The 21661-nt window shown below is 56.7% G+C and overlaps 2 protein-coding genes across 3 annotated transcripts; both read right to left on the bottom strand.

The window, feature by feature from the left end:
- Nucleotides 1–5588: 5588 nt before the first annotated feature.
- Nucleotides 5589–14075, bottom strand: FDXR (ferredoxin reductase; the record flags this gene model as incomplete). 2 transcript variants are annotated; one of them, XM_080356301.1, is made up of 12 exons in its annotated part: nucleotides 5589–5719; nucleotides 6418–6591; nucleotides 7453–7624; nucleotides 8260–8459; nucleotides 9395–9479; nucleotides 9654–9761; nucleotides 10178–10279; nucleotides 10787–10900; nucleotides 11454–11576; nucleotides 12101–12196; nucleotides 13857–13954; nucleotides 14045–14075. In XM_080356301.1, 12 exons carry the CDS (start codon nucleotides 14073–14075, stop codon nucleotides 5589–5591), a joined length of 1434 nt encoding a protein of 477 aa, XP_080212427.1. The 2 variants fall into 2 exon arrangements, with proteins under 2 accessions (XP_080212427.1, XP_080212426.1); XM_080356300.1 differs by having other exon boundaries at nucleotides 13857–14075.
- A 2545-nt stretch (nucleotides 14076–16620) lies between these two features.
- On the bottom strand, nucleotides 16621–21456 carry FADS6 (fatty acid desaturase 6; the record flags this gene model as incomplete). Its single annotated transcript, XM_080356267.1, has 6 exons — nucleotides 16621–16770; nucleotides 17759–17938; nucleotides 18554–18741; nucleotides 19557–19737; nucleotides 20181–20347; nucleotides 21132–21456. The coding sequence occupies 6 exons, from the start codon at nucleotides 21454–21456 to the stop codon at nucleotides 16621–16623; spliced, it is 1191 nt and encodes a 396-aa protein (XP_080212393.1).
- Between the last annotated feature and the right edge of the window lie 205 nt (nucleotides 21457–21661).

Raw genomic sequence — 21661 nt, 5'->3', positions numbered from 1 at the left:
CTCGGGGTTGCAAGAGATGACAAAAATGAAAGGGAAAATGTATTTTGAGCTTTATTTTAATCCCTGTAAAAGCAGCACCCGCTCTCTCTGCGGGAGAGTTTGGCCAAAACTCTGAGGCTGCTGCAGTGCGGGGACTTGGGGTGATGGGAGACGCAAGACCTCGCATCCCTCTCTCACCCGCTGGCCGCATCCTGCTCCCCCAGCCTCAGGCAGCCCCTCCTGCCGGATTCTGGCAGCACTACCTCTCTTTTGCCCAAGCAGAGGAGATTTAAGGGTTAGCAACAGGTCCTGGATGCCTTAAAACCCTTCCCCAGGACAACAAACTGGTGGCTTTGGGGCTTAACATTGCAAGCAGCAGCAGCTGTGTTTAACCCTTTCTGTTGCCTTCAGGGTGAGGTGTGATGGGTCTGGGGGCAGCTTTCTGGGGACCTGGTCCCTCAGAGGTGGCATAGAACCCCTGAGCTGCTCCCCAGCCCTTTGTGTCACTCTCAGCAGCTCAAGGGCCTCATTCACCTGCCCTGGGACCAGCTGCTCACCAGGCTGATCCCTCAGGGGGTCTCAACTCACACCTATTTCAGCCCCAGTGATGTTTCACAGGGAAAATGTTTCCCAGAAGAGCAGCCTAGCCTAGGTGGAATAACGAGGGTAGCAGCAATCCCCCCAGCCGAGGCAATACCCAGCACCCCAAACTCACCTGTGACCCTCCAGCATCTCCATCCCATGGGACATTTCACCCCCATCACAGCCGAAACCCACACGTGGGACAGACAAACAGACCTGAGCCTGGCACAGAGCTGGGCATAACTGGAGGGTGTCTGCGGTGAGGAGGAGGATGGGTGCCACCATGCCACTAAAAGCAGTTTATGGGAGCTGTTCTGCAATCCTCAAAATACCTTATTTGTGCATTTAAATAACAAAAGTCCTTTTAACATTCCAAAAAAGGGCCCTGATGGCTGTAAATGTTCTGGTGAGAACAAAAGCTCCAGGACTAAGACCACAACCCTGGAAGGTGCAGCTGGACTTTTCCTCCTGGTTGGAAACCACTGACTTCCCCAGCCCCTCGGTGTCACCTTCACAGGGATGATGTGCCCTCAGTGCCACCTTCATGGGGACACTGTGTCCTCTTTACCCTATTTTCTGTGCTGGATGGGGGTAACATGGGCACAAAGCTGCACCTGCACCCATCCCAGTCCTGCCTGTCACCTGCCAGCCCAGAAGTTTGGCCAAAAATTAAGGTCTGAGCCCAGATGCTCCTCCTCCTGGGCACCCACCTCGCCCCATTCCTCTGGGTCTTATTTAAGATTTGGCTCCCAGGGCCACCACCCCAAGGCACTGTCCCCACATCCCCTGTCTGCTCCCTCCCAAAAGGCATTCAGGGCTTAAATAACCACACAGCACTGGCCACTGCCTTGATCCCAGCAGCCCCCAAAGCAATCGAGGCAGAGAGCAGAGCAAGGAGAAAGGTGGGAGAGAGGCCACAGGGAGGGTGCTGCGCCTGGCCCGACATGGATCCAGCATAGCTCTGCTCCGCTGCCACCGTGTCCTACCCTCACAGTAATTAAAGGAGCTAAAATAAACAGGGACAGTTTCATCCCTGCAGGGATAATTCCTCCTCCCCGGGAGGCGTGTGCCTGCGGGGCTGCCCCAGAGGTTGGGGATGAGGCAGCCAAAGTCAGCAGGTTGGAAATGGAAATTTCTCAGGAAGGGAGAAAATCGCTTCTTTCTGGGGCGTAAGCAGCCCTCGCCTTCCAACAACTTCATTTGCCGCTGTCGTGTCCCTAAATAACTCCTCCAAGCAGCTGCTGGGAGTTTATACATCTCCTTCACCTCTGCTCCCCTCCTGGCTTTGAGAAATGGGCTCGTGCAGCACTGATTTCCAAAGGAACTCACCCCAAATGGAGGGAAAACTTCTGGCCCCATGTAACCGCTGCAGGACCCCGACACCACTGCCAGCCCTGGCACAGCTCCCGACCATGGGCAAAGCTTTGGGGGTGCAGAGCCCTGAGAAGGTTGGGTGTCTTAATGCTGGGAGTGGAAACCATGAGCCTCTGGTGGGTCTGGAGCCAAGGATGTGCTTGGGGTCCTTTTGCAGAAGGGGTGATGCACCAGGAGGGAAGCAGTTTCCTGAGTGCAGAGGGGCTAGAAACCCACTCCAGTGAACCCTCAGCTTGGTACCCCAACCTGGTCACCATCCCGACCTGGGGCTGGAGAGAAGAACACATGAGGTAGGAGAAGATGTGCCCAGGCGAGCAAGCGGCGACGGGAGGGTACACACAGGGACCGGTGCTTGTGCTCAGCCAAAGCGCTGAGGTCAGCACTTTCCAGAGCCATCTGTTCCCCCCGGCGCAGCCCAACTCACCCCGGCTCCCGGTGCCGCAATTCGGTGATTCACGCGGCGAGGGGCTGGGGGTGGTGTAACGCCGGACACCGCCTCTGCGGCCACGCAAACGCCAGGGATGGGGCTGGAAAATTATTTATTAGCCACGCTGCTGAAATGCTTTTTCAACCTTTTTTCTCCGGTCGCGTGAGCCGGCGGTTAAACGGCAGCGCAGCCCCGCGCTGCTGGGCCAGACACCTGACTCAAGCTGGTTCTTCCTTTATTCCAGAGTATAGGTAACCTCCTGCTTCACGGGCTCAAAGTGCCGGTTTGAAAAGCCCAAGTTCGGCAAGCAGCCTGTTAGCAAGCCAGCAAGAACCTCTGCACTTGTCTCCTGGGTGCAATTGCAAAATGCAGCTTTGACAGACATTTTTGGGGTGTCTCAGACCTGCTTCTTCCCTGTATCACTCCAAGCTGCCCATGCAAGGCAGCAGACCCAGGGCAGAGAAGAGCCAAGCCTGCAAAAGCTCTGCAGAGCAGGGAAACTGAGGCACAGCAGCACAAAGCAGCAGCGGGAGGTTGCAAAGACACAGCTGAAGAGCATTTACCGCACACCCTGATGGGCTCTCTCTGCTCCATACCCACCCTGGCTGCCTTGGAGAGCAGCACCCAAAACACCAAGAACGTGGGGTGCAGGAGGATCCACGCAGCCAGTCGTGAGGCGAAACCTCACCAGCTGCCGATCTCCACCAGCTTTGTGCAGCCTCATTAGTGCTGAGCTGAGCCAGAACTCATCGGAGCCGGGAAGTCCACGTTAAGAGCTGCCAGCCACGACTTCCAGCTTTTCAGGCCGGCAGACGGGTGTCATTCACACCATCGCCTACCTGGCTCCTCACCAGCTGCAGAAAATGGCTTTGGAGATCGGAGGACAAGGGGGGCGCTGCCTAGAGACGCTGCCCCACTCGTCCAGCAGGACGGGGACACACCGGGAGCAAACATCCACAAGGCTCATACTGCCTAAAAGCAGCACCCAAATGGAAACAGGGAGCCTGCTCGGTCACCCCCCCAGCCCCACTCGGCCCCTTTGCTCCCCGTTACTGGCCTCCCAGCGCCACCTAACGACACAGCAGCCGGGGAACAAGGACCTTCCCGGGGAGGCTGGATGCATCCTGGTCCCGGGATGGAAGGATGGAGAACAGGGACAGGGAGGCAGCAGGACACAGGCTGCGGCTCGGGGGTGCAGGTGGCAAAGGGGAGCTGGAGGTGTCAAATAAGGATTTACAGAATCGTAACGATCCTTCTTCTGCTCATGAGGCTCGGTTCTCCATCCCTGCCCTTCGCTAACCTTGATCATCCCACAGCTTCCCCACAGCCCAGAATTAACCCCAGGGCCTTGGCCAAAGTCAGGGTTGGGCAAGGACACAGCTCAGCAAAGCAAGACGTTCCCCTTAATGTGTTATTGCAGCCCAAAAACTACCCTGAAGCATCACCAGTTCAGGAACAGCCGTTTGCTGTGCTCGGTGCAAGCACCGTGGCCTTATCACAGCTACAAAAGCTGCCCGACATCAACATTCACGGTGACGTGAAGAAAACCCTGGGGACAAGCCAGCTTGTCTCTTCCCAATACTTGCAGATTTAATGCAACAACAACCACCCCTTCTCCATCACATTTCTGGCTGGGCGATCTACCAACACGGCTGCTCCCCACCCTCAGTGCAACCCCCTCACCTCCACACCCCCCTTTCCAACGCACTTTATTCGCCTTCGAACCCGGAGCTGATGTAATCTCCTGCTCAAGAGTTCAGCAGTAAAACCGCATCAGCCGCCAGACGTAACGAGAGCCCCATCACACGAGCAGCTGTTCGACAAAAGCTTTATTGCTCGTTTGCGTACGAGCTCCCAGTATTGCATTTCCTGAGTTTCTTAATGAGCTTGCAAATGAGATTTAAATAGAAAAGAGGAAAAAAAAATTAAAAAAGAAGAAAAAAAAAAGAGAGAAGCCACAGATCTCCCTTGCCTGAGGTCGGACCAGAGATGGGGTGGGAGCACAGTGCGTGGTGGGCATGTCCTCTGCAATGGGAGAGGGCTCAGCGGTTGAGCGTGGACCTAAAATAAGCCCTGGCTGGATTTACCCTCTGCTTCCATCACGGTACCCGATCTGTTTCTGACACGCAGTCACCAGCAACTGCCACTGTCACCACTTACACAGGTCAGAGAGGGGCAGCTGTGACCCTGCGGGGAGCACAGCAGGTTGGGGACAGCGTGGGTGGCAGGACGGCCAGGGGAGGGCACCGCGCTGACGTGGCCCCTGCGCCACGGATAAAAAGGAGATTACGGCTCACAGCTTGTAATCTGGCTTAAAACCTGTCACCATAGTCAATTTGGACTAAGAGAAGCATTTAATAAGCTTCAAAACACACAGGCCAAAAAAAAAAACCCAACAAACCCAAACCAACAAACAACCCACCAGTGAATGAAGAGAAAGGGCTCGAGGCATTGCTTGCACCAGCCAGCACTGGCAGGTACCAACCAACACAGGATCCCTCCTGATCCGGAACAAGGCAATTACACACTCATTATCCCAATCCACCCCATGAGCCAGGGCCCGGGCTCTGCCGGGGCTGAACTGCAGGAGGTGGAAAAGCGAATTAATGCCCTTGACCGTTTGTTTAGAGCTCACAACGAAGGGAGAGCGAACGGTCCCTCCCGAGGAGCTGCCCTGCCACAGGACACGGCGCAGGAGCCGCAGGGGCTCCCAGCTTAAGGCAGTCACAGACAAAGAATCCAGGTCCAATGTGGCTTTCCTGTAAGGATTTATTAAAAAAAAATAAAAATAAGAGGCCTGCTCAGGCATGATGACAAGGCAACAAAGCCATGCGGCTTGAGGTTTAAAGAGGAGGCAGCAAGACACGAGGAAGCTTCTCTCGGTGACTTGCCATGGGGAAGTTGCCCAGCAGGGCTCCTGCCAGGAACACATCACCCCGTATCTGTGCCACCAACTCATTAAATGCTCGGCCAATTCATTAATGCTCAAAGGACCCGAATGACAGAATCAGCCCAGGGGCAGCAGCCAGCTGCGGAGACACAGGACCAGCCGGCAGCCTCAGGTATTTTGAAACACGCACTTCAGGAACACAGAGTTCATGCTTACAAGTGCCACACGCCTCACGGAGTGACCACCAGCTCCGGGAACAAGCCTTGTGCTCCCAGGCCATCTGTAACCCGCTGGTGTGACCAGCCGGACCAGCGCCACATTCCCATCACTGCTGCTTTAGTGACCGATCAACTGCAGCATCTCTTGAGGATCCACGATCTTCTCCCGGGGTTTGCCAGCAGCTTTGCCTCTCGCCACTTCGGCAGCGTCGATCTTCTCCCAGTCGGAGAAAGAAACGGGACGGACCCCTGGGGTGACAGCGAGAGACAGGAGGGAGAAGTTAACCGAGTAAAAAGGAGTTCAGCTTCACCCCCCAGTTAGCAGGGACCTGCCGAGCGAGCAAAGCCTGCCCTTTCCTCACACGGTGTGAGACTTCACCCTGGCAAAGGAATAATAATGATTTTTAGCACCACGAGGAGATGGATGACAGGATCAATCAGACCTCTGCAAGCTGTAACAACGGTGAGCACGGTCTCACCTTGGGGGACAAAACGCTTCCAGTTCCTTCTTAAACCTCAGACAGTTAATGAGGCAAAACACACACACTTTAATTGAATGCCTTTAAACACAGCAATGGCAAATTACTCTCTTGGGCGTTTTAATCTTTCCCCCACCTTGCCATGAAGGATTGCTGGGAAAAGTGCTCCAGAGCAATAGCTGGCTGTCTGGGCAGCTGACAGTGACATTTTACCCAAGGTCTGTGCTGCTTTTCACAGCCCTTCCCAGAAAGGGGTCATCAACCTCAGCAATGGCATGAGTTCAAGGGAAGTAAAGTTCTGCTCTCCCTGGACTTTGGAGCAACAAAACAGCAGCACAACACATTTCTGTGGCTCAGCCTCTCCTCCCAAAAGTGGCTCACAGGACTCGCTGCACCAGGACACCCGGACCCAGGAGGAGTTTGGCTCCATCACACCCTGATGCTGACTGCTCGGCCCCCCGCACTCACCTCGGCTGCACAGGATGCTCTCCACAGCCCCAAAGCCTTCTCTGGAGGTGGCCACGTCCAGCACGCCCGCCTGGAGATCCTCTAACACGGACTGGGCAGTGTCGAAGCTGTCGTTCATGGTGGTGATGATGACGCCGGTGGGTCCCCTCTTCACCCACCCGCTGCAGTACAGACCTGCGCAGAGAAGCCAGGCTGGGTCCGGCACGTGGATACAGACCCTCCTGGCTGCCCCTCCTCACCCTGTCCCCAGGTGTCACATCAATAGCTGGACTCCGTGATCCTGAAGGTCTCTTCCAACCAAAATGATTCTGTGATCAAGCTGCGGGCATGGCCCTTCAACAGTGCTGTCACAGGAATGTGGGCACCTGCAGCCCAGCACTACGCAGCCGTATGGGCTGTGTTGCTTCAGGAACAGACTCCAAGGCCCAGTAAAACCAGCCTGTGCAAAACCAGACACCCCTGATGCGAGCTGGGGACAGGCCAAATCTTAACACCTGGCAGAGGCAGCTTCTTTCCTCAGTCTCCACTCTCTGAGGTGCACAACCACCTCAGAATCATAGAATCATTTTGGTTGGAAGAGACCCTCAAGATCGAGTCCAACTGTTACCCCACCCCTGGCACTGCCCCATGTCCCTGAGAACCTCATCTCCATGTCTGTTCAATCCCTCCAGGGATGGTGACTCCACCACTGCCCTGGGCAGCCTGTTCCAATGCCTGACAACTCTTGCCGGGAAGAAATTGTTCACAAGATCCAATCTAAACCTCCCCTGCCGCAACTTGAGGCCGTTTCCTCTGCTCCTGGCGCTTGTTCCTGGGGAGCAGAGCCCGACCCCCCTGGCTCCAAGCTCCTTTCAGGCAGTTCAGAGATCAGAAGGTCTCCCCTCAGCTCCTGTTCTCCAGCTGAACCCCCAGGTCCCTCAGCCGCTCCATCACACTTGTGCTCCAGCCCCTCACCAGCTTGTACCCGTGCCCTTGGTGAACAGTTTCCCATCCCAAAACCCCCAGTCCACCATGTGTTTCCCTGCGGACACAGACCTGGGACACCCTCTACTCTGCCGGAGCTGTTTGGGATAACGCCGCACTGGGTGTCGAAGGGCACGGCCGGGTCCAGGGGCAGGCTCCGGTAGCCAATGCTGCTGAGCACCAGCCCACACTCCAGCTCCTCCACGTCTCCTGTGGGGATGGCTTTGGCAGAGTCACCTGAGCCCTGGGAGAGGGAGGAAGAGGCTGGTGACCACCAGACAGTCACTGGATCATAGAATCAGAGAATGTCCTGAATTGCAAGGGACCCAAAAGGACCATTGACTCCAACTCCTGTCCCTGCACAGGACAACCCCACAGTTCACACCGTGTGTCTGAGGGTGTTGTCCGGTCTCTTCTTGAACACTGTCAGGCTTGGGGCCACGACACCTCCCTGGGGAGCCTGTTCCAGTGTCCAGCACCCTCTGGGTGGAACCTTTTCCAAGTGTTCGACCTAAACCTCCACAGCACATCTTCCTGCCATTCCCTCAGGTCCCATCACTGGTTGCCAGATACAAGAGCTCAACGCCTGCCCCTTCTCCCCTTGTGAGGAAGCCATAGACTATGATGAGATGCAGAGCAGCAGCCTCCTTCTGTCCCCTTTGGCATCCTTGACCCCTGGGTATCTGCTGAAAGCCTTTTTGCAGCAGCAGCAGCGCTCCCTTTAGACAGGGAAATGCTCTTGTTGGTGGGACCAGCTTCCCCAAGAGCCTGCCAGCAGCCACTCCAACCAGCTGCGGAACAGCCAGCTGCCTATGGAGAGATCCCCAAGGGCTGCGGGACGTCCTGTGCCATCCCAGCCCCCCAGGAGCCCGTCCATACCTCCAGGTGGGTCAGGGCCAGGCGGACACCCCTTGCCCGCCTCCCGTCAGTGGTGGGCAGCACTGCCTGGGGGCTGCGCTGGAACTTCAGCCCCCACTCCCGGGGGGCTCCTGCCTGCACCCCCACCGCCTTCTCCCCAGGCTTCTCCAGGGCTGTTTTGATCATCAGCTCAGTCAGTCGCTTCCTGGGCCTGGGGGCATCTAGGAGTAGAGTGAGAGCTTCAGGACAGGAACTGCAACAAAAGCCCCTCGGGACACGAGGCTGAGGCCACGTCAGGGCGGTTTCAGTGGTACATGAGCATCTGTTTGGAGTCTGTCATGCAGACCAGACTCCAAAGACTTTGAGATGACAAACTGCAAGTCAAAGTGACCAGGAAAGCTCTTGAGGCTTGAGGTCAGTGGAACACACAAATCAAAGCCTGTGGTTTTGCTGTCTTGCTGGTGCTCGGAGGCAGCAGCCTGTGGAGAAGAGCAAGTCTCTGGACACCCTTGAACTCAGTGTTTTCTTTTTAGCTCTGCAGGAAGCTCTTTAATCAACAGCCTTGGGATCACTCCTGCAAGGTTCTCCCAGCCCTCCCAAAACTCCTGCCTTCATCACTCCATGCGTAAGCATCACTCCCCAGCAGCAAAGTGAGACAAACAGAGAAACAGGCTGTTCCCTTGCCTTGGTGGCCTCCTAGGATAAGCCACATCATGGTCACTCGGGTTTCAAACACCGTGCATTAAGCACAGGTCAAGAGTACATCTCTCATGTACATTCTGAGCATCTCCAGATCATTCTTGGACGCTCATCTGTCAAGATGAGTCCCTGTCCAGAGGAGCATAGAATCACAGAATCACTTTAGTTGGAAGAGACCCTCAAAATCATTGAGTCCAATCGCTAGTCCAATGCTGGCACTACCCCATGTCCCTGAGAACCTCATCTCTGTGTCTGTTCAACCCCTCCATGGATGATGACTCCACCCCTGCCCTGGGCAGCCTTTTCTGATGCCCCACAGCCCTTTCTGAGAAGCAATTTCTCCTAATATCCAATCTGAACCTCCTCGGTACAATTTGAGGCCGTTTCCTCTCATCCTTTCACTTGTACTTGGGAGACGAGACGAACCCACCACCCATGCTTGGCACACTTCCATCACCTTTCACAGCATTTTCCAGGCCTGTGAAGTCTGCAGGGTTCAGAACAGGTCTGGTACCGGGCAGGTTTATCATCTCCCGCAGCTCCTGGGAATTGCAGGCAGGAAGATGTTACCTCCAGCACAGAGAGGTCACCAACAGAAACCAGCACATGGGTGCAGGACGGGGCACGACTGGGTTCCCCACTCGCTCCCAAGTCACCTCTCCCCACCAGGGACTGGGGCTCAGCACTGGGAAACACAGATGCACCCCCAGCCGTACCTTGATGGTGAAAGCAACTTGGAGAGGTCCCCTCCTGCCCACCATCCAGACGCGCTTCACCTTGCTGCAGGCCAGAGCTGCCAGGGAACCCTCAGTGATGTCTGTTTGCTGCAAGACAGAGGAGACAGTGGGCCAAGGGCATATTTGGGGGACCTGGGGGGAAGGCGCAGCCTCTGAAGGTGACAAATCTGCAGAAAAGTAGGCTGGGCACCTGGAGAGCCTGGGTGAGTATGGCAAACACGTCACCTCCCTTTGCACAGAGCTGTTTGCACAGCTGGTCCCTCAGCACTGAATGAACAGGGTGTTTCAAAAAGATGGATCCAATTCCAGAGATGTAGCGACTTTTGGAGCCCTCCTGTGGGCTGTGAACCCACAGGGTGCACCCAAGAGGCAACAGCCTCCCCAGGGAAAGATCCCAATGACAGAAGAAACTGAGGCTTTGCCGAGATGGGTGGAAACCAGCACCCACCCAGCAGGGAGGCAGTTTGGGCCCCTTGGCGGTGTGGAATATCACTGTGCCTCACCCTGAGGAGATGCAGTGGGGACAGGAGGATCCGGGCAATGTCCAGCGCCACGTTACCATGACCCAGGATCAGTGCTGTCTCGCAGCTCAGGTCGGGCTTCAGCTGTGGGGAAAGACCCATCCGTGAGCAAATCCACATGGACTCCGTGATGTCCACCCCCTTGGACCTGCTCCCACCACCCAAATTCCCTTCTAACCCTCTTTTCCTCAAAAAGAGGTGATGCAGATAGGAAAACTGCACACCAGCAAGACACGGCAACGCAGCCACTCTGGGCACCCGAGCTGATCCCTCTCACCCTCTTCCCACGACAGCATCTCTGGGACCAGGGTCTAGTTCAGCCAAAAAAACCTCCTCAGGCCAAAGCAGACCATCATCAGCCTCCAAGTTCCCATCTGGCCTGGCCAAAACGTGCTGCCAACCCACGGAGCCAGCTAATCCGCTCTCACTGATGTGCAAATTGTTCACATTTCTACTGTCTAAGAAGGATTTAACGTGGTGCTTGCTAATCTTTTCCAATTGCTGGGCCTTTCAGGACTTAATCTGGAGCTGAATGCCTGTGTTGGGATGCAGGACGGGCAGGAAGGGCAGGGAAAGCATCGCTGTACTCACGTCCCGGTTCTCAGGCAGCCCGTTGTACCAGCCCACAAAGGCTCTGGCTGAATAAACACCGGAGAGGTTCTCCCCTGGGATCCCCAGAACCCGGTTATCTTCAGCGCCGTAACTCTGAGGAGGGAGCAGACACAGTCAGAGATGTCACTGTGCGCAGGGTGTGATACCAAAGCAAAAATCTCCCCTTCCAGCTCCTGCCAGGGACCCTGCACGGCTGACAACCCTTCCCAAGGGACAGGATACCCAACAGAGGGGCTAAACACAGCCTGAGCACCAGGACTTCACCCAGCCCATTATCCTGGGCTGCAGAGCCAAACAGGACCTCTTTGGGCCAAGGCAGAGCACTAGCTGGGGGCTGAACAGGTGGGACACATCCCTATCAGGCTGAATTTGGGATTTGCCATCACAAGGAAGAAGCTCTTCAACCATCAACCCTTCCAGCAGGGTTTCAGAGACCTGAATTTTGAAGCACACACTCCCTGCAAGGCTTTGGGCAAGACTCGTAGCATCTGAGCTGTCCCAAGACTGGGGGGAGTTTACCACAGCAATAAAGCACCCAGAAACACCAAATCCAAACCCTCATCCTGAGATCCCAGAGAGAAATAACCCCGAAGACTTCCCCTGTGATTTTTGGGGGGCCGGGGCAGCCCCAAGGCGCGGTACCCACCAGCACCACGGCGTGGTAAGCCTGCCGCAGCTCGGCCACCGTCACGTCCCTCCCCACAGTGACGTTCCCGTAGTAGGCGCAGCGCTCCGAGCGCGCCGTCTGCGTGAAGGAGTTGATCACGTTCTGTCGAGATCAAAGACACACCGGGGAGTTACGTCCCAGACGGGGACAAGGCTGCTGCTGGCAGGAGGTCCCTGTCCCTGTCACCCCTCAGCCTTGAAATGCCTCTCTCCCTCTCTGGGTCAGTTATTCTGAGACTCTTATCTAACAGGCACAAATAATTCACCAGGAGATAAGCGCAGCTGCCACTTGGCACTCTTTCCACCACCCTTTGCGGAAAGGAAGATCCCTCTTTTACACCCACCCAGTGACAATGGGACCTTCAGATCCTCTGAGTAAACCCCCTTGTAGGAGAAAACTCCTTCCCAAAGGTGAGGCTGGACAGGGAGCCCCATCAAACCACCAGATGTCCCATATCACCCAGCTGTGGCCTTGCTGGGTGTCAGCAGGGACAAGGAGGAGACTTGGACCTCTCCAGTGTCACAGCCCCACACCTCAGCGAGCCTCAAGGCACCACAGAGGACATTGACTCCCCGCCCTGCACCCACCACCATCATGTTCACCTACAGAGCTGAGCCAGCACTGACCTTCACTTCAGGGTGGTCTGGGGCCACCCCAAACCGGACGAGCCCGAAGGGAACAGGCAGCTTCTCGTAGATGTCGACGCGGGCTCCACCATGGTGCTGCGAGAGAAGGATGTCACATGTAGGGGACAAGGACAGAGAGGCCATATGAGCCCAGCAGATCTGGAGGGACATGCAAGCTCATGGGCTGCTGGGGAAGGACGGGGCGGGAGGGGGCGCACCAAAAGAGGACCAGAGGAAATGGCCTCAAGTTGCGCCAAGGGAGGTTGAGGTTGGATCTTGGGAACAATTTCTTCCTGCAAAGAGTTATTGGGCATTGGAACAGGCTGCCCAGGGCAGTGGTGGCGTCACCATCCCTGGAGGGGTTGAACAGACAGAGATGAGGTTCTCAGGGACGTGGGGCAGTGCCAGGGGTGGATTAATGGTTGGACTTTATGATCTTGAGGGTCTCCCCCAGCCAAAATTATCCTGTGATTTTATAAGATCCTGAAGTCCGAAACATCTTGTTCCAGACTCTTGCACGTTCAAGGTGATGCTGGACCCGCTACTGCCAGCTCAGAACGCGAGGTTGAGCAGAGAACGTGACCCCAACCACCACCAAGTACATCTCGTGGGGGGCTCCATCCTCCTGCCCACCCACAGCCCCTCTTCCACACTAACCCAGTGGCTCTTGGGTATGTAGGGGGGCTGACAAAAGAGCCCCTACTCTGGGTGCTGCTGGACCCACCAGGCCGTCTACCAGCCCCCAGCAGAGATGTCCATGTCCTGAGATCCCCCTGAGCTGAGTCACCTCAGGGTCACAGCTTTAGCCAGATGTTTTGCTACAAGGCTTTTGTTATCGTGTATTTTGAGTCAGCCTCTTCCCGGAGATTAAGTAGCCCTAAAATTTGTCCCTGAGGCTTAGTAACAGCTATTTTCCAACACGTATCGGAGACAACACAGCGTGATTTAATGACAGGGTTAAGCCACTGCATCTCTGGTGGGTGCCAGCAGCCCGGTTCTGCGCCTGGGGCTCACTTCCCAACACAGGTGTGACCACCCAAAGCATTAACGTTCACAGACACTGGGCAAAGGGCCACCCGCGTGCTTTAGAATCACAGAATGTCCTGAGTGGGAAGTGACCCACAAGGATCATCAAGTCCAGCCCCCTCCCTGCACAGGACAACCCCAAAGCTCACACCGTGTGTCTGAGGACATTGTCCAGTCTCTTCTTGGACACTATCAGGCTTGGGGCCGTGACACCTCCCTGGGGAGCCTGTTCAGCGTCCAGCACCTCTAGGTGAAGAACCTTTTCTGAATGTCCAACCCGAACCTTCCCTGGCACATCTTCCCACCATTCCTTCAGGTCTCATCATCAGTCAGAGAAGAGAAGGGATCAGCACCTTCAATTCCCCTTGGGGAAGAGGGAACAGGGGACCAGGTGCTGCACATTCCCTTTAATGCACAGTTACTGTCACTCTTATGGGGTGACACCAGCTCTAAGCGAGGCAGATTCTGCTGCTTTACTCTAGAAAAATCACTTGGGCTCAACTTGCTGGTTCCGCCTGGGTGGCCCCGGGGAGGGCAGGGACAGGAGCAGCTGTGCACATCCCAAGAGAAGGGGTCAGGAGGACTTTGGGGGGTCTGTTCTTCCCCAAGCAGCCCCTGACACCACACACCTGGCTGGAGTGGAGCCGGCAGCCCCCAGAACCACTTCCCACCCCAGTCAGAGCCAGCCAGGGGGTCCCTGCCCTCACCCGCGCCCAAATTCCCCGGGTACCTTGAGGATGTGCTGAGCCGTGTAGAAGCCAGCGGGGCCACTGCCCACCACGCAGAGCCGGGGCAGCGGGGCGGCCGAGGACAGCCAGCGCCGGACACCTGCGGGGGACAAGGACACGGGGGACGCGATGCCACACGGGTCGCTGAGCCCACGCCCGGCCACGGCCCGTCCCGCCCGCCACCACCCACCGCGCGGGGCGCGTCCCCCCGCACCGGCCATGGCGCTGGGCGCTCGGCGGGCACGGCCGGGGTTATGGGTTATGTACCCACCGGCGGCGCGGCCCCCGGGGCGGGTCGGGGCGGAAACGCCGAGCTCGTGGCCTTGAGCTTGCGGCTGGGCCGGTGGGTGGCTGACGGCACCGGAAAGCACCGGAACCGAGACACCGGGGGCTGTGGAGACCCCGCATTACCGCTCCAGAGCAGCAGGGACGGCTCCGGAGCTGGAGAACGAACCTCCCGGGCACGGACCCCGCAGCCGCCCGGACGCACGACCCCGATTCTTCCCTTCCCGCCCCGCCTCCCGCCGCAGCCCCGGTACTCCGGGACACGCCTTCCGACCCCCGGCGCCGGTTGACCCCGTGACGCCCCCAGGCCCCGCCCCTCACGGCCCGTGACGCCCCCAAGCCCCGCCCCTCACCGCCCGTGACGCCGGCGCCCCTCCAGCACGTGCCGCCCGGTCCCATCCCGGTCGCTGCGGCCGCTGCCCCGCCCCTTCTCCCCGCCGACCAATGGCGAGGCGGGAGAGCGTCACCCCGCCCACACAGCGCAGCGTCGCCCCGCCTCCACGCCGGTAACCAATGGCAGCATGCCATTGCTCTCACACATGTCCGGAAACGAGCGATACCATAGAGAGCTAGGAAAGGCAAGGCCGTCTCGCGGCCGTCCGTGCCGCCGCTCTCTATGGCGAGACCTCCGCGGTACCCTACCTGTCGCCCGCATCGGCTCCGTCCCTGCGGCTGCTAGTTGCGTGCGCCCCTTTATTGCCAACACTGATTAACAGCGGGGGTCTTCCAGTGGAAGCCGAAGCTCAGACTGATTTTAACCAGCCCCTTGCACAGCTGTCCACCTGTCACCGGGAGAAACCCACAGCATCCCCTCAGTAAAGGATGAACCAGACAAACACTACTGCCAGGCACCCAATCCTTTCCCTGCTTTATTTCCCCCTTAATCATTCGACCAATTTCAAATGCAACTACTCATATTTCCCATGTAGGAGCACCCTGTCTTGCTTCAGCCCCCATGCAAGGCATCAGGCAGGGAAACCATCTCAGTGGCCCTGGGAGATGTTTAAGGGCTGTACAAATGCCAAAGCATGCAGGCAAGAGCTAAAGGGGCTTTTTAAAAGCAATTAAGACTGAGAGGAGTTTACAGCTAGAAGCTGATTTTAATCAGGGTCATAAAACCCACATGCTTTCTCACACAGCCTCGAAAATTGGTTCATGGCTTTCTGCGAAGGCATGCTGAGAACAGCAGCTGGCCCTGTGCCTCCATCTACACCTGCTCCTCCGGGCTGTTTGTGGCGAGGACCAGGATTTCCAATGGCTTTAAATCCTGCACTTGTGCTCTGAGTCCTCAGCCTCAGCACAACATGGCCATTGCCATCCCATTGCCTGCAGAGACGAGGCTGGAGGTACAGTTCCAAATATCAGCATTGACATCTCCCCCGAAAATAGAGCTGATTTCAAATCTAGGGCATCACTCAAGGCAGCGATCTCAGGGAAAAGAAATCTCCCTTTTCCCCATTACCACGTATCTGCCACTTCTGACAGGGAATAATCCTCATATTTCCCAAATCACAAGTTATGTGGTACTGGCTGATGGACCTATGAACACTTGCCTTTAGATGGCACCACATTAAACAACATCCATGAATTCCAGCTGTGCAAAGGGCTGATGCTACCACCATCACTCAGAAACATTTTGGGACTGATCTCTTTGCAGCAGAGGAGGAGAAAGAGCATTTTGTGCTCACCCTGCTCCCTCTGAGTGGAGACACGCGAGGCTGAGATAACTCTGAACCGAAAGCACCATTACCGCATGCTCACCCCTCGCTCACTGGAGCCAGGAGCACCATTAATTTGGCACATTTAACATAATTTAGCTCTGATGCTCAATTAAGAAACTAGTTATGGGGGTGGAAGGGCAGCTCTGGGGAGGGTCTGTCACCCCCAAGCCCTGGGCGAAAGAGGGTCTTTCCCTCAGCCCCACCTCAGGCATCATGAGATACCAGTAACAAAACCCAGCAATAAAGACAATGCACTTCAACATTTTAAGGCTGAATTTGCCAAATCATTGTTCCTAGAAGGGACCAATTTATCCCAAAGTCAGGCAAAGCACAGGCAGCAGTGACACAGCCCCTTCCCCACCATCCACCCCTTCCCTGAGCCCCCGACCACACATTTACAGACCCATCCTGGTGGCTCTCAGCTGGGATCTGGCTCAGGATGCCCTGGACATGGTGCCACATCCCCAGCCGCATCCCCCTGGTCCCGCTGCACCAAACAGGGGAATTCCTCTCCCCAGGTGTGAAAGCAGAGTGGACAAAACTAAGCCCTGGCTGTGAATAACAGGGGGGGATCTCCCTTTTTTCTGTCCCCAGTATTGCACCACCCAGCTCTAACTCCCACAGTGGCTCTGTGCATCATTATTCATCCAAACGCAAGACATCAGGGAGAGACATTTCCTACGTGGTGGCTTTATAGAGGTGTGTGTCTGTGAAGTCCCCATCCTGTTAAAACCATCCCGCAAGTCCTGGGGCTCCCTCCTCACTGGATGCCCACCAGCTCCGTGATGGGGGGAGCGTGGACCATCAGCTCCTCGTATCTGCGGAGGAAGAGCCGGAGCCGGGAGGTGTAGGTGTCCTCGTTGTACGGCAGCTTCTTCTGCTTCAGGTACTGGGAGACGATAGGTTTGATCTGCAAAGGCAATAGTAGAGTCATCTCCTTATGGGACGTCTGGGCATTTGTACGAGATTTCCAGCTTGAGGCATCACTGAGATCACAGTGAGGTGCTCAGAAAACCCATCCCATGTGCTGAAAACGGGGCTGGAGCCAGCAGCACCAGCTGTAGCATCTTTATCATGAAAATTAAGAGGAAGGTGGTTTCCAGTTGCAGCAACACAGGGAGTTCACCCTAGTAGGACTGTAGATTAGGAGAGATGCCCTAATGAGGTTTAACGAGGGCAAGCCATGCCTGCTCATCACTTGCACCCATAGTTATCCCCATGTGTCCCCACAGCCAGCTTGGTGACAGGGCTGGGATGCTGCCACCAGCTTAATTACCCCCTTAATTCCCTGCAGCATGCCTTTGCGGTTGCTGGTCCTGCCGGTCCTGTGAGCTCAGGCAAAGGGCATGACTTGAAACCCTCTGGTGCTCCCACTCCCCCTTTGCTATTTCTTAATTTTTCCCCTGACTTGAGACTGAAAATAAGTGTACAGCATTAAAGAAGTAGAGATACGTCACTGAAGGGCAGCACACAGACCTGCTTTGCGATCCCCTTGAGCCACGGCAGTGCTTGGAACCCACGTTTGGAACACACCCCACACCTCAGAGCAACAAGTATAGGCATGACCAAAATTACAGGAGGTTTGCCTGGACGCCAGCTGAAATTTATACCAGACTGGGTGGCGCTGGAGATGCTTTCCCAAGGAAAACATCGAGAGGATCCCAGACTGCCAGGTGGCTGCTATGGGCTGGAATTGGGGCTGGGGAAGGAGCAGGGAGTGGAAATGGAGGAAAAAGAGGAATGAGGGAGGTGGGCTGCAAAGCAGCCAGAGCTCTCTAGCACAGGGGAAACAGCACAAAGAGGCTCAGCCCAAGGAGGGGGCTTGCAGTGGGATGATGGATGGTCTTGTCCCCATGCCACCTTCTGATGCGCTTGTCTGCCCTGTGGGGCCATCTCACCTTGAGGCACATGTTGTCAGAGAGGCTGGGGAAGAGGTGATGCTCCACATGGCAGTTGATGAGCGAGTGGCCGAAGGACCAGTCGAGCAGGGCGTTGCGGGGCAGGTTGAGGACACCCAGGCTCATCAGGTGGATCCGCTTGGGTTTCCGATCGGCCGCGAACATGGGAAGGCCGATGTGCTGCGGGAAAGCCAGGTGGGGACCCTGCGGCACCCACCACCCCCCAGGTCCTTCCCAGTAGAGCAAACCATGGCTCTGGCCACACAAGGGCATGAAGGTGACAGCCAGGCTGAGCCACGTCTGGGGGTCTGGCTGCCAGCCTGATGTAGCTGAAGATGTCCCTGCTCGTGGCAGGCTGTTGGACTAGAGGAGCTTTGAAGGTCCCTTCCAACCCAAACTGTCCTATGATTCCTGAAGTCTCTCTATCCCGGGCTTGTCTGTCGATGGAGCCACAGAGCAGCACTCAGGCTCTGTCTCCCAACCCACCCACACTTTGTGCCACCAGCCTGTCACCATCTCAGGACCTGCATACACCCAGTCCTGCAAGCCACCACAGAGGACATCACACAGCCAGCCCTTCATACCCATCTGCCCTGACGTTCTCCCAGGGCCACCACCGTCCACCCCAGCACGACCCTTCCCATGACGTTGGCACAAGGGAGATGACAACCAAGGCTGCTCGCCTTGAGCTGACACCAGCTCCAACCAGCAGCCTCAGGGCTGTGTCACTGGTGCTGGGTGGTGGCTGGCCTGCCCCCAGCACCACTGCGACATCTCAGAGCTTCAGGTCTCTACCTGGAATATGTTGACGTGGATGTAAGGATGGGCCAGGAGGGAGCGGGTGAGCAGCATGCACAGCAGGGCGGACCACGGCGACTGGAAGCCTGAGACATGGAGCAGCAGCCAGTAATGGCAGTAAAGACCCAGGAACATGCAGCAGAGGGTCCGGAGAGCTGCTTTCCACTCCACGTTCCTCAACAAATCTATGCGAGGAAGAAGAGACAGCACTTGGGAGAGGTGCTGGTGCTTCCCCACCACTGCTGCTCCTACAGCTCACCCCATCTGATCCCATCCCATCCTTCATCTCCCTTTCTCCATCTTCCAGGTTGGCCCAAGCCTCCCAGCCATTCTGACCTGCTGGGTTTTGGCTTTGGGGCCCAGACCCCCCAAGGGCAGCAGCCTGTGGGCTGCAGTCCTGTCAGCAGGTCCAGCTGAGCATTGTCACTCAGGGGTTTGGCTGCATCTTCATTTCTTACAACTCGCCCAGGCACTGTCTGCACCTTTGGCACTGCCCAGAGCTGTTGTTCAGGCTGGGCTTCCTCAGCATCTTACCATTTTCTCAGCTCTTGTCCCTGATCTTTCCTGGCATCATTATTTCCCCTGAGCCACCACTTTGCTTGCCCGAGCTCATTGCGTCCCAATCCCCACACCGCCACCCCATACACAGTCAAACACACCCTATGTGATGCTCTGACCAGAGACCTACATGTGATGGTGAACACTGCTACGGCCAAGGGTCTGAATTAAAGGAGAGCAAATTTGGGGCACTCCAGGCTCATGATGGCTTTTGCCAGAGCTTTCAACACCCAACACAGGAAAATGTGAAAAATGTGAAGTGTTTTCTAAGCACCAGCAGGAAGAAGAGATGCAGCAGATGCCTTCCCAGAGCATGTACATCATCGCCTGCCTTTGCTGCAGCCCTGGTGTAGCTGATGTGATGCTTCCAAACGAAGCAGGACCCTTTGGTGGGGTGAGACCTGGGCAGGAACCAGCTCACCATACCCAGCACCACACCTACCCAGTGCAACCAGAGGGGTTAGGATGGGCACTGCGAGAGGCGCAATGAACATATAGACGTAGCGGTTCAGGAAAGGAAGCTTCCAGGTGCTGGAATCCCCCAGGCCGATGACATTGGTGTAGCCATGGTGGATCTTCACGTGGTTGAAGGTGGCTTGCTCGACCGTGAAAGCTGAGCAGAGCTGGGAGGGAAGAGAAAGGAGAGGCAATGGCATAAGCAGCAGCATCGGAGTCAGGCTCTGCCTGGCTTGGATTCACAGGAGAGACACCCACAGGTGTTCTGCACCCAGAAAGAAGCACCCAGGGGAGATGTTGGATCCATCTTGTTCTCACACGGTTATTTCTGAATCACAAATTGTTTGGGTTGAAGAGACCTTCCCAGCTCCCCCAGTGCCCCCCCTGCCATGACAGGGACATCTTCACCAGCTCAGGTTGCTCAGAGCCCCGTCCAGCCTGGCCTGGGATCTCTCCAGGGATGGTTCATCCACCACCTCTCTGGCCAACCTGGGCCAGGCTCTCACCACCCTCATTGTAAATAATTTCTTCTTCAAGGGTTTGGGGTGCTGGCAAGGTACTGATGGGACTTTTGGGAGGGCTGCAACCCAAACCCCACTGCCCCGCTCACCTCAATGAAGAAGACAGCCCACACTTTGCCCCAGGACTTGGACTCGGTCAAGGCGTTGTGGCTGGCCAGGTGGCTGCCCTTCACAGTCAGGGTGTGATGCACCACACCAAGGGTGAGGACACCCGTCAGGAAAGGGATGGCCTGGGCTGACCGCAGGCACAGGAACCCTGTGGACAAACCAGACGGGCAGGAGCTTGGCCACCCACACGTGCTGCAGCCCTCTGAGCCAGGCTTGATGTGTTGCTACACCCAAACATGCCAGACACTGCCCTAAACCTGTTTTTTCAGACACAGTTGCAGGTATTTAAACTGTCGGAGCCAGAGAGCTCCCCTCCTGCACAGCTGAACAAGCCATGGTCCCCATGGACCTGAAGGTCTGGCCACATCCAGCTGCGATGGCGTCGGGCACTGCTGGTGCCAGGTCCCCACCTGCAGCTCCAGCTGGGATCCCACTGTGGACAAATATGACCCTGCCAGGATTTCAGCATCCCCAGGAGTTCAAAAGCGAGAGGAGGTACCAGCTGCAGCTTTCCAAACACGTTGCCAGAGCCTTGTACTCAACCGTGTCCCCCTGCACCTACCACGGATGGGGTCGTTGTCACCGAAACCACCAAGATTTCCCTGCCCCATGGCAGGACACGGATGGGGCACATCACTCCCTGTCCTGCTCTGTGCCCGTCTGCCCAGGCACTGTCCCCTCACCCCATGTGCCATCATTGCCTCACTCCAGGCTGTACTCTGAGTGTCAGTGTCACCCACTACCAGTTTCCAGAGGGGTCAGGGTGCCCCATGGCACGGGATGAAAGGGTTATTGCAGCTTTGTTACAGGCTTAATAAGCCACTAATAGGCTTCCAACACAAAGCTCCAGCACTGCAGAAGCCACGAGGAGGCAGTGGGACCCGCCAAAACCCCCTTGGCTGCGGTTTGTGGGGGGAGCTGAGCCGAGTTACCTGCCGGGAGCAGGAGGAAGCTGCCGGCGAGGATGCTGATGTCCACACCGTGCCGCTCCCACCAGCTGCTGCTCCTCACCACCTTCTGCACCAGCTCCGAGAGCTCGGCCATCAGGGCTTCCTCCTGCCGCAGCGGGGCTCCCCCGGGGGTCATGTCCCCGTCACCCAGCGCTGGCGCCGGCTCCCAGCCCTCTGCCGTCACCTTCATCCTGCTGCAATCAGGCGCTGGGGCGTCCCCTGTCCCCTCAGGCTGTGGGGTACCGCTGACCTTGCCATCGACCCGCTGTCCCCTCTGCCTCACCAGGTCCCTGTCCTCCAGCGGCATCTCCCTACAGAGCAGAGGCCACGCGAGTGACACCCCCAGCACAGGGAAGCACCCGCAGCACCCCCAGCCCCAGGTGAAGGACACGGGAAGGGCAGCGATGGAAGGGAAAAAAAGAAATCAATAAACAACCCGAGAACAGCGCAGCCAGCGGGGACACCAGCAAAGCCACCCAACCTCCCACCCTGGGGTCACCCCGGCCACCGCA

The sequence above is a fragment of the Nesoenas mayeri genome (assembly GCF_963082525.1).
Source record: "Nesoenas mayeri genome assembly, chromosome: 19".
In the NCBI taxonomy this organism is placed as follows: Eukaryota; Metazoa; Chordata; class Aves; order Columbiformes; family Columbidae; genus Nesoenas; species Nesoenas mayeri.
Note: the sequence above shows the minus strand (reverse complement) of the source record. Positions and strands in the feature narration are given on the sequence as shown.